Below are 12,447 nucleotides of genomic sequence, written 5' to 3' on the forward strand. Positions count from 1 at the left end.
GAGGGTTCAATAAAGGTGATTTCCTGCATGTCATTGTAAAACATAAAACAATATAAAACTGAACACTGGTCTTGCCTGTGTGAGGAACCACTCTTGGTTTTGCCGCTTGCCGTGGCAGCGAGTCATGCGGACCTTCTCACTGAGGCCGGAGTTGAAGGACTGCACCTCAGCACACATCTCCTCGCGTCGCAGCTCTCCCTTCTTGGACAGTGACATGAACTACAAAGGCAGAGAAAAATTAGAATGGCTTCCTGTGATGGATATTTAGTTTCCTCAATTCTAGTTTGTATTAAAGTTCCAAACTCTATTTAACAAATACCAATTTATTTCATTAAAACTCAAAAACAATATGCAATTCAAAACACTCATCTACACAAAAATCTAAACACTTAATGAGATCAACAGAATCACTAAAAAAGAATTCATGATATTTAAAGTTAGATACATATATAATGATACTGATATTCCTATGAAGTCTGGCAGATAATGCATGAAAATATTAAACAAATCTTAAGTTCTCAAGTGTACATGGTATATATAAATGGCACAACAAGGGAGTCTTCACTTCATAAGGACTTCACTCTGTTTCATATTACCTGAGATGAAGCCATGTAGGAGTGACAGTTGTACAACCCCATATAAAAGGGATTCTTCTCATTCCTTTGTAAGTGATCAAAGCAAAGGTCTGGTTTTGTTGCATTGTTACGAAGCTACAAAAAGAGAGACAGGGGAGTGAGAGGTGGGTCGGAGGGGAGCGGTGGTCCTGAGGTGCCGAGGAAAGGGTTAGTTACAGAGAGGAGAGAGGAGGAAAATAGATGGTGTTGGGACAGTGTGTAATGAGCCACGTCACAGTGCTTTCATTTCCTATCACATACTCATTGCTGTGCTACATAAAGTGTTAGTTGAGAGAAGTAGCTGTTTACTTTTTAGGGCAAGTTACGTTTGGTTAATTCTAAAACAGCTTTACAGGGAACATGTCAGACAGGTTTTGGATGAATATTGACACAAGTGAGGTTTTGAAATGAGTAGAAGGGGTAATCAAAGGTAATACTGATGTGGTACCCATATTGAGAAGGAGGGAAGGTCATACTGAAAACAAAGTGGGAAGGACATGTTACAATAGGTACCTGTTAGATCAATTTAGGTTCAAGGAGATACAAAGGAACTGGATTGACTTACAGTTCTTTTTGTGGCTGAATGGAGCAAACTTAGCAACCATGGTGTTGGTACATGACTGAAGGTTTTAAAGGGACTAGATACTGGAGAAGGATATAAAGTGGTGAATGATACAAAGCAACTGGATTGACTTATACAGTTCTTTTTGTGGCTGAATGGAGCAAACTTAGAAGCCATGGTGTTGGTACAAATATGATTGGTTTTAAAGGGACTAGATACTGGAGAAGGATATAAAGTGGTGAATAATACGTCTCCAGGAGCTGCCATGGGTGTGTGTGTGTGTGTGAGTTGGTTAGCTTCTTACAGACTCCTTAGATTTTTGTGTTTCTTTGTGTGTGTTAGTTGTCATCACAAACCTTTTATTTCCCACACTTAACCTGGTAGCAGCGATGGGCCAAATTTGTGGCTTTACCGTGTACCAGCAATGGGCCAAATTTGTGGCTTTACCGTGTACCAGCGACGGGCCAAATTTGTGGCTTTACCGTGTACCAGCGACGGGCCAAATTTGTGGCTTTACCGTGTACCAGCGACGGGCCAAATTTCTACCATGATATAAACCCCCAAAAAATAGATGATACATAAACTGACCACAAATGCATTGATATATATTATGAAATGGTTTGTGTGAGTGATGATTTTTTCTCATTTTTCTCGCTTAGAGGGACCTTTTGGAAACATGATCCCCGCTGCTTCCGGGTTAAATAGGGTTACGGGTCCAGACTTGAATAAAACGAAAACCATAACAGAAGACTCAGTGAGTTCTATCATCAATCCAACATTATTCAGGCACTGGCCCCCACACCCTGGTATTAGTTGTGACAGGAGTAGTGTTGAGGCAGCAGCATCATACAGCAGAAGGGTTAGTTAGCAGAGGTTTGTTATAGTGTCACCTCAGTAGAGCTCTGTGAAACTCACCAACCAGTTCCAGCCCTTCCTGACCCCCACCTCCCTACACAATGAACAAGAGCTTGTAATGGTGTAAAAAAAATAAAAAAAGGAAAAAAAACACACTTGTTTGACCATGACCTTCCTGAAACTATTTTTTCACAGCTGATTTCTGTAAAGGCTCTTCTCATCTTTCACCTCCTCCTCAATCAGAGATCTGTGGTTGTCTCCACATTCCCTACACAAAACTCTTGTTCCTGATCCCCTATTCCACACCGCCAGTCACCCGGCAGTGTCGAGCAGAGCCTTACCTCGTTGTGGAGGGGAGAGTGTTGGCAAGAGTACAAGCCCAGGATGTACTCCTTGTTGTCTAGGTCCTCGCGATCGATAGTGTCTAGACAAATATCTCTGGCAAAGTTTTGCACCTGTGTCCCACAAGTCGTGTGTTGATAGGCAGTCATGGGGTCAAAAAGGTCAGTCACAAAAAAAAAAGGAAAGCAAAACAAGTGTAAAAAAAAGACACACACACAGTGCTTTAAAAATAAGATAAGAAAATCAAACGATGAATAAGCATGTAAATGATTAGTTACATGAGCCTCGTAATGTATATGTATACAGAAATATTAGAATAAACTTTGATATAATAATCTAAAAGCTCTATTTATAATAGTCAGGATTTATGCTCAGAGCAGGGAATGATTATTGAAGCATAACATTGTTATGGCTATCTGATTCACAAGGGCCTGTCAGACTCAAGTAAACAAGTAATAAGCTATGGAAACAAAAAATTAAAGCTTATAGAGAGGTCAATATGTCCAGGGAGCTTTCTTGTTACTGAAGTGAGGGATGCAGTTATTCTGACAGAAAGGAGAGGTGCAGGAAACATGCCACAAACAAGCCAAAACACAGACAGCCAGACGGGACACAATGCAAGACAAAATATTAGCCATGATCAAAAGGTAAGAAATTTAAAAAGATTACCATTCCATATGAAAAAAGGACGAATAGATGATCATCCAGTCAGTGGATGAAGGAAGCAGCGAGCACGCCATCCATGACACAGATTGCTATCACTCTCACATTACTTTCGGTGAATCTTGAATACAAAACATTTCAAGACACATTCTGTACGAATAAGTAAGTGCAACTGTTTGTGTACGTGACTACAGTATTAAACAACAGTACATAATGTCCTTTTCACAGCAAACACAGAGAAGCAACACAGTGTTAGGATGTTCTGCAGGCAAGCCGGGTGAGATCATGCTGAGGGGAGGGAGTCTGTGACCTGAAGACCTCTTAGGAGACCACCAGTGACCACCAGTGACCAGTGACCACCAGTGACCAATGACCACCAGTGACCTGAGGACCTCTTTGGAGACCACCACCGGCACGACCCTTGAGACACCTCCAGTACTCAGGTCATTCTCTCAGGAGCAGTACAGGAAGCATGATGGCAAAATATCCTGCATTTCCTTATGACTACAGAAAAAGATTTGTACATTTTCAGGCAATTATTTTAGGAGAGCACACATGAACCTAAAAGTGAGGAACCAAAAAGCTGCAAACAATAAGCATGCAAAATAGCCTCAGCATTTGACTTTCCAGGATTTGCAGCGATCGGCAACACACCAAGCATCAGTGTCTAATATTATGAAGGCTGGGCGGAGACTCGTGTGCCCCTGAAGCTCTGACACACAAAGGCAGCGACATTTATACCAACAGGAGGAAAGAAGCGATGACTCGTGAAAATAGCAGTCATGTAACGTCAGTCCGTCATGTCACATCAATAAGCGGTTTACCTTATCGCATTATCATCCTCCTAACAGCTGGAAGGGTGCGGGACTTTCATACTTCCACTCCATTATAATAACCACAACAAATGACTAGAGAACCCAGATACATAGAGTAATTATCCCTATGTAATATACAGCCGTCCCTCAAATATTACGGTTTCCAATAGTTCGGTTTCGGTTTTATACAGATTGTCATAGAAGATCTTTTAAGGATTTTTAAATTTCCTGCTTGTCGGGAAATTTAAAAATCCTAAAAAAATCTTCAGTGAAAATCCACATAAAACCAAAACCGTACTATTTGAGGGATGACTGTATGAACTGACTGACTGTTTGTATTAATATTAACTATACATTGGCTATTATAACTTCTCCCTCCCACATCTGCCTCATCAAATGTTCTGCCTGTCATACACACAGAACTAACTTATAAAACCTCAGCATCCTCAACACTTAGTTTCCCTCGTGCTTCAGAGCTGAACACATTGCAAGGTAAAGATTATAGACTTATTCTAGTCCTCGCTATATGATGACCAATATCTTTTTCTCTCACAAACGAAAATTGATCTTAAACAAGGCACTCATTTCCTCCCTTATTACACTGCTTCCACTTCAGTCAGGGAGCATAAGAAACATTTTCATCTTAATTAATGTTCAGGTTAATGGATAGGCATCACAGCTCCATCGGGGAGTGCAATGCTATATCAGTAATGTTGTGTTCGGTATGTATAAGAAAAGTTAAATGTGAAAGTACGTATATAAGTTAAGAACACTATACAGCAATACAAGTGTGAATCTCATGAATCTCTTGCAAATTTTATGACAACCAGACACTGCATCTGGGCGTTCAGTGTTGATTATGTTCACTTTGTCTTTACTGTTACGAGTGTGTGATGCGCCGCCTAAGCTGATGAAACAAATCCCCATAGCCGCGAGTCACCAGAGTGAGTGTTCAATGTGACCCTGTCCCGTGACCCTGAAATCCCTCCACCGAGTGTATGTTCCGTTGTGTTGTAACAAAGCCAAACATTCTCTTCCCCAAAGTGACATTCTCAGTACACAGGTCAAGAAAGGAAGGCTGAGGAGGAGGAAAGGAGAGAGGATCGGCAGACACCATCAGAACCAACTCTTTATAGGCTTAAATTATGTATATTGTAAAGGTTTATTCCAATATCTCATGGCTAAAAATATTGAAAAAAGCTAAGTAATTTTTTTCTGTGCGAACTGTAACTATTATATATTTCACTTAAGGCAAACTACAGGAACATCTTATTTCATATATTCCAAACATTTCATCTAATCCTTTGGCAACTGACTTCGGGTAAACGTCACAGCCTCCGAGGGACTTACCCGGCCATACGCCACAGAGTCCTCGTCCAAGATGAACTTCTGAGGGAAGATGTTGTCCAGGTACCACTTGAAGCTCTTGCACTGCAGGCGGTTCCTCAGCTCACGCCGCTCAGTCACGTCACCGTAGTCTGCGTGCTGGGGGAGGGAGGTCATTGTGAGAAGGCTTTTTTTTATTATTATTATTATTGCTTTATTTTTTTTACAGCAAGGGAGGCAGCTCAAAGGCAAAACACAAAAAACAGTGACAAAAAAGCCTGCTGAACGCTGCTCCGACAAATGAGAAAACAATGAGAGCCCAGGAGAGGTTAATTTCAGGTGGAGAGGTGTCCGGATACTTCGCTTACACACATGACAGAATGCACTTGTGAATTATGGCAACAAGGGCACTCCATGGGAAGCAAAGGCAATAGGTCGTTCTTCAGTACAATACAGGAAACATAACTACAATATCTTCCATGTTTCCTTAACCCGGTAGCAGCAGGGATCATGTTTCTTAATGGTCCCACCAAGCGAGAAAAATGAAAAAAAAATCATCACTCACACAAACCATTTCATAATATATATTAAAGCATTTGTGATCAGATTACATATCATCTTTTTTGGGGGGTTTATATCATGGCACAAATTTGGCCCGTCACTGCTACACGGTAAAGCCACAAATTTGGCCCGTCGCTGCTACCGGGTTAAGATCACATGAAAAGATTTGTACATTTTCAAGCAATTCTTTGGAGGACAGCACACACGAACCTGAAAGTGAGTCACCACAAAGCTGCAAACAATGACGGTAGACAATAGCTTCAACATTTGAGTTTCCGGGCTAAAAACATGTTAGGAGATAGTAAGGGTATTCTCGTCCCACAATACCGGTGAAATACCAAAACATAATACCACTAAAAAGGTGACACAAAAAAGTTACTGTAAATCCATATACCTTAATTTTTCTTTGCTTTTTCTGCCCTTTTTTGTCACTTTTCTGCCCTTTTTTGTCACTTTTCTGCCCTTTTTGTCACTTTTCTGCCCCTTAGTTAGTCTTTTCCTATTTTTTCTCCTTTTCTACTCTTCTGCTTTCCTCTACTTTTTCCTGCTTTCTTTTCCCACTCTTCTGCCCCTTATTCTGTCATTTTCCTGCTTTTCTCCTTTTCTACCCCATATTTTTCTACTCTTCTGCTTTCCTCTACTTTTTCCTGCTTTCTTTTCCCACTCTTCTGCCTTTTCCTACTTTTCTCCTTTTCTACCCCATATTTTTCTACTCTTCTGCTTTCCTCTACTTTTTCCTGCTTTCTTTTCCCACTCTTCTGCCTTTTCATTCTGTCTTTTCCTACTTTTCTCCTTTTCTACCCCATATTTTTCTACTCTTCTGCTTTCCTCTACTTTTTCCTGCTTTCTTTTCCCACTCTTCTGCCTTTTCATTCTGTCTTTTCCTGCTTTTCTTTACCCTATTTTTCTACTCTTCTGCTTTCCTCTACTTTTTCCTGCTTTTCCTGCTTTCTTTTCCCACTCTTCTGCCTTTTCATTGTCTTTTCCTGCTTTTCTCCTTTCCTTTACCCTATTTTTCTACTCTTCTGCTTTCCTCTACTTTTTCCTGCCTTTTCTGCTTTCTTTTGGCACTCTTCTGCTCCTTTATTCAGTCTATTCCTGCTTTTCTTCTTTTTCTTCCCCCTATTTTTCTACTCTTCTGCTTTCCTCTACTTTTTCCTGCTTCTTCTGTCTTTTTCTACTTTTCTCCTTTTCTTCCCCTATTTCCTACTCTTCTGCTTTCCTCTACTTTTTCCTGCTTCTTCTGTCTTTTCCTACTTTTCTCCTTTTCTTCCCCTATTTTTCTACTTTTCTGCTTTCCTCTACTTTTTCCCATTTTCTTTTCCCACTCTTCTGCCTTTTTATTCTGTCTTTTCCTGCTTTTCTCCTTTTCTTCCCCTATTTTTCTACTCTTCTGCTTTTCTCTACTTTTTCCTGCTTTAATACAATACACTGCACCCTGAATGATCCCAAGTTACGGTTCTAAATTCATCAACAAGACAATGACGCCTCCCTTTGCCCCACCACGGGACAGGCTGGCATACCTCAAGCTCTGGCCGGTACATGAAGAAGAGGCGTTTGTAGCCGTCCATCCAGGTCTCCGCCATGCGTGCCGTGTTGAGGCCGTGGGTGTCCTTGTTGCCCGGGAAGGTGTAGGGGTGGAAGGAGCGGAAGATGTGGCCAACACGAGAGCAAGGGATGGTCTCTAGCGTACCTCCGCACATCCACACCTGTGTATATAAACATAACATAGACATGGAACGGACTTGACGAGGAGACTGTGTGTGCAAAAAACGATTCATGAATTTAAAGCCAAACTGGATGATAAGCGTTATGGAGATGGGATAGCACGAGCCTAGTATGTATCTTTTCCAGTATTTCACAACTAGGTAAATATGGTATATACACACACACACACACACACACACACACACACACACACACACAAATGTAACCTAGAATCATACACATGTAGTTTTATTTATCTATCTATATTTTTTTTACATCAAGGGAGAAAGCTCAACATAAAAAGCAACAACAAGGCGCTGCTCCGATAAAAGGAAACAGAATAAGAGGCCAAAAGAGAGGTCAGTTTCGGGAGAAGTACTAAATGTGGTTGCAATTTCAATAAGAGGTCAAAAGAGAGGTCAGTTTCAGGAGAAGTACTTATATGTGGTTGCAATTTCAATAAGAGGTCAAAAGAGAGGTCAGTTTCAGGAGAAGTACTTATATGTGGTTGCAATTTCAATAAGAGGTCAAAAGAGAGGTCAGTTTCAGGAGAAGTACTTATATGTGGTTGCAATTTCAATAAGAGGTCAAAAGAGAGGTCAGTTTCGGGAGAAGTACTAAATGTGGTTGCAATTTCAATAAGAGGTCAAAAGAGAGGTCAGTTTCAGGAGAAGTACTTATATGTGGTTGCAATTTCAATAAGAGGTCAAAAGAGAGGTCAGTTTCAGGAAAAGTACTTATATGTGGTTGCAATTTCAGTAAGAGGTCAAAAGAGAGGTCAGTTTCAGGAGAAGTACTTATATGTGGTTGCAATTTCAGTAAGAGGTCAAAAGAGAGGTCAGTTTCAGGAGAAGTACTTATATGTGGTTGCAATTTCAATAAGAGGTCAAAAGAGAGGTCAGTTTCAGGAGAAGTACTTATATGTGGTTGCAATTTCAGTAAGAGGTCAAAAGAGAGGTCAGTTTCAGGAAAAGTACTTATATGTGGTTGCAATTTCAGTAAGAGGTCAAAAGAGAGGTCAGTTTCAGGAGAAGTACTTATATGTGGTTGCAATTTCAATAAGAGGCCAAAAGAGAGGTCAGTTTCAGGAGAAGTACTTATATGTGGTTGCAATTTCAATAAGAGGCCAAAAGAGAGGTCAGTTTCAGGAGAAGTACTATATGTGGTTGCAATTTCAATAAGAGGCCAAAAGAGAGGTCAGTTTCAGGAGAAGTACTTATATGTGGTTGCAATTTCAATAAGAGGCCAAAAGAGAGGTCAGTTTCAGGAGAAGTACTTATATGTGGTTGCAATTTCAATAAGAGGTCAAAAGAGAGGTCAGTTTCAGGAGAAGTACTATATGTGGTTGCAATTTCAATAAGAGGTCAAAAGAGAGGTCAGTTTCGGGAGAAGTACTAAATGTGGTTGCAATTTCAATAAGAGGTCAAAAGAGAGGTCAGTTTCAGGAGAAGTACTAAATGTGGTTGCAATTTCAATAAGAGGTCAAAAGAGAGGTCAGTTTCAGGAGAAGTACTATATGTGGTTGCAATTTCAATAAGAGGTCAAAAGAGAGGTCAGTTTCAGGAGAAGTACTAAATGTGGTTGCAATTTCAATAAGAGGTCAAAAGAGAGGTCAGTTTCAGGAGAAGTACTATATGTGGTTGCAATTTCAATAAGAGGTCAAAAGAGAGGTCAGTTTCGGGAGAAGTACTAAATGTGGTTGCAATTTCAATAAGAGGTCAAAAGAGAGGTCAGTTTCAGGAGAAGTACTTATATGTGGTTGCAATTTCAATAAGAGGTCAAAAGAGAGGTCAGTTTCAGGAGAAGTACTTATATGTGGTTGCAATTTCAATAAGAGGTCAAAAGAGAGGTCAGTTTCAGGAGAAGTACTTATATGTGGTTGCAATTTCAATAAGAGGTCAAAAGAGAGGTCAGTTTCAGGAGAAGTACTTATATGTGGTTGCAATTTCAATGATATAATAGTTCTCTGTAATGTTAAAGACCTTCACTAGGTATAGAGATGGTGCCACATGGTGAACCAGATCAACACCTTACTTGAAGACTGATTATTAATGACTTGATTATTTTTTGTCACAGTGGAGGGTCTTTTTTGTGAACTAATATTCTTACACTTTATGATATACTGTCCTTTGTTAATCCTTGGCCTTTGAATGTGCCAGGTTAAATACAGCAAAACATATGGACCCATCTACACACCTAAAGAAGGGCATGGAGAAGTTAAGAGCGTACTTCACCATAACAATTTCTTTTCTTGATATCCTAAATGTATGTTCCATGTAGACTAGTGACAGGTAATGCCAAGCCGTCACCACCCTTCACCAAGCCGCCACACTCACCCTGAAGGACATCTCCAGGTTTTCGCCGCCCCAGACATCCATGCCTTCATCGTAGCTGCCAACCTCCCAGAAATAGTTACGCTCCATGGCAAACAGTCCACCAGCCATTGTGGGAGATCTGGGGAAGGGAGGAGAGGGAGTGCAGGTGTAAGCAGCATCACAAAATCATGTTCCTACAAACGTCTGCTCTAAAGCTGTAATGTTGCACCACTATAGTCTTCCAAATATGTCGAGGACAGTCTGGCGTAGGCTCCCGAGGGTCCTTTCCTCCCCTTTGCTCTGCCACACAGTCCCAACACTTATCTCTTCCACTCATATGTAAGCTATAGGTAACATATGAGAGGAAAAAATAGGTGTTGGGACTGTGTGGCAGAGCAGAGGAGAGAAAAGGACCCACGGGAGCCAACGCCAAAACAGACTCGACAATTTGGTTTCACTATAGCACGTTAGTATGCAATTATAGAGTGCTTTATGGCAGATATCATCTCTGCATAAACGAAACTATGTTAAGAGTTTATAAATAACCCTAGTAACTGGCCGGTGGTGTATGGATGAGATGGAATGACCTAGACCAGACCTGAGAGAGCACCCCTGGTAGCAGGAGGCACGGCTCACCTGGTTGGGCCGACGGGGCTGCCACGCCGCCGCTGCTCCTCCTCACTGATCTCAATCCAGGTGAAGTGGCCACTCCAGGTGAAGCCTCCCACCTGCCAGCAGCAACACGTTAGTCAGCCTCAGAAGGTTTACATTACTATATAACAATGCACTCTCCTATCCCAACTACTGTTTTGCACAAAGCTAATATGGATCATTTGACAAATATATCAGTATGAACTCTTCATCATGCACTAAACAGATGTAATATGTCATTACTTGTGCCATGCATACACATGTCTCTATGGTCTACATACATATACATCAGCTTACTAAATGTTATGTGTACACAGGCTGTGGTGGGCAGCCTGTCTTTACTGGGGCCCTTTATTTTACTTTTATGTTTTAGTGCAAGCTCAAAATAAGTATGAGAAAGCTTAAAAAGATTTAGAAAGCACAGACCATTAGTTCTTGGATAAAAAGGATGTCCAACACACTTCATCTACATGTATGAGGAAATTTATGAAAAAATTATGTATCTCACATACCACATGCACTCTACTGCTTATGGTTAAATAAGTATATAAAATATATATGTTATATGAACAGGCATTCCTTAAGGCAGATCGTTTGGTGGTTGGTTGGTGTGTTACGTGGATGTGAGACATTTGTGTGAGGCAATGCAGGAAGAGAGAGAGAGAGAGAGAGAGAGAGAGAGAGAGAGAGAGAGTTTTCTCTTTACAAACGTATAATACTTTGAGAAAAATCATGCATTTAGAGATAAGAGCATGAAGATGCAGTGTTAGTATACGCTTAGTTCAAATCATGAGCAAAGAGAACCATCCATCAATAGTTAGCCGAACATGGCACCATCCCTTGAGACATACAGCAGGCTATATACATGCGCCACGGGTTGCAGCAGTCAAATTTACACAAGCTGAGGAACTACTAAGCAATGGCCAAAGTTATTTAGTTGCTTGCAGCATCTACAGGCCACAGGCTTGACCACAATACCTGAAAGTATCGCCCATTGCCGTGGTAATACTCCAGAGTGGAGTCATCGATAACATCTATGATGGGAACCAGAACGGCTGTGCGGCTTTCCTTTATTCTCTGAAGCAAAGGCTCCATCCTGAAATGATCATTGCCTTAACACACCACACCTTGAGAGCGGGTAAGGGCGGCTGCTGAGGCCAGGGAACCACACCAGTCTGTCTAGACTAGACTGTGGCTCAAAGCTTCAGGCTCAATAGTCCTCCATAATGCGTAAAAATATCAGTTTAGTTCCTCGAAATTTACATTGAAAAAAAAAAATTATTCAAATGCCCCGCCACGGAAAGGCAGCGCTTGCCTCCCCCAACCCTGCGTTCAGTTGACCTGTTAGCCACGCAACACTGCGCAACATTACGTTACGTGCTGTAATATTGTGAGGGAGCTGTTGTTGTGGGACGGCGTTTTAGTTGCGCTCCACTGATCGACTGTCCGTTTTGGCTTACCCCCCACACACACACACCTGCGGGAAGGTGTGTGGGCTTGCGGGTGAACCGAACGCAGCTGAAACTTGTAGAGTGTGGAGATAACCGGAGAAATCCACCCTTGCTCGGCTCACTTGCTAACCAACAGGCGGGTGCTACATTTAGCGGTATGCCTGTATAGCAGATTGTAGGCTAGCGTAGAGTAGCGACTACCAACTGCAGCTCAAATAGTACTTAGAGCTTGTGTTCCACAGGTAAGTGAAGGGGAGGCGTGGGTAGGCTGGCGCAGCCCACCCACCCTTCACTCCTTTAGCCTTACCCCGCCTGGCCATCGCGTGAGGAGTGGCGAGGTAGGGAAGGATAGGAGGTGCGGGAGAGCTGTGTAAACAAACAGCTGCTCTATCCACGGCGGGATATTTTAAATGTCAACTCGTTAGTTAATCGTGTTACTAATATCATTGGCCTGGTCATAAGTTCTAGCAGTCGTAAGCCGCACACGTCGTAACTCAAGGACGACCTGTACGTAGTTCTTTCATCACCAGTTATACGTCAATCTCATCTTCTTTCCCTTACTCCTGGCTCGAGGCAGCGACGTTC

The 12,447-nt window shown here is 41.6% G+C and overlaps 1 protein-coding gene across 4 annotated transcripts in view; it reads right to left on the bottom strand.

The window, feature by feature from the left end:
• LOC126984004 (probable N-acetylgalactosaminyltransferase 9) overlaps window positions 1-12,447 on the bottom strand; it is a 114,759-nt gene that overhangs the window by 7,764 nt on the left and 94,548 nt on the right. For 2 of the 4 annotated variants that reach the window (XM_050837305.1, XM_050837303.1), the window contains exons 4-10: window positions 11,390-11,507; window positions 10,397-10,488; window positions 9,782-9,899; window positions 7,262-7,447; window positions 5,202-5,336; window positions 597-710; window positions 76-219 (exon numbers count right to left, since the gene is read on the bottom strand). In XM_050837305.1, coding sequence (XP_050693262.1) covers window positions 76-219; window positions 597-710; window positions 5,202-5,336; window positions 7,262-7,447; window positions 9,782-9,899; window positions 10,397-10,488; window positions 11,390-11,507 — 907 coding nt within the window. Of the gene's footprint in view, window positions 1-75; window positions 220-596; window positions 711-2,372; window positions 2,487-5,201; window positions 5,337-7,261; window positions 7,448-9,781; window positions 9,900-10,396; window positions 10,489-11,389; window positions 11,508-12,447 lie in introns of all 4 variants that reach the window. The other 2 variants (XM_050837304.1, XM_050837306.1) reach the window with 2 other exon arrangements.

The sequence above is a fragment of the Eriocheir sinensis genome, chromosome 55 (assembly GCF_024679095.1).
Source record: "Eriocheir sinensis breed Jianghai 21 chromosome 55, ASM2467909v1, whole genome shotgun sequence".
NCBI classification, from domain to species: domain Eukaryota; kingdom Metazoa; phylum Arthropoda; class Malacostraca; order Decapoda; family Varunidae; genus Eriocheir; species Eriocheir sinensis.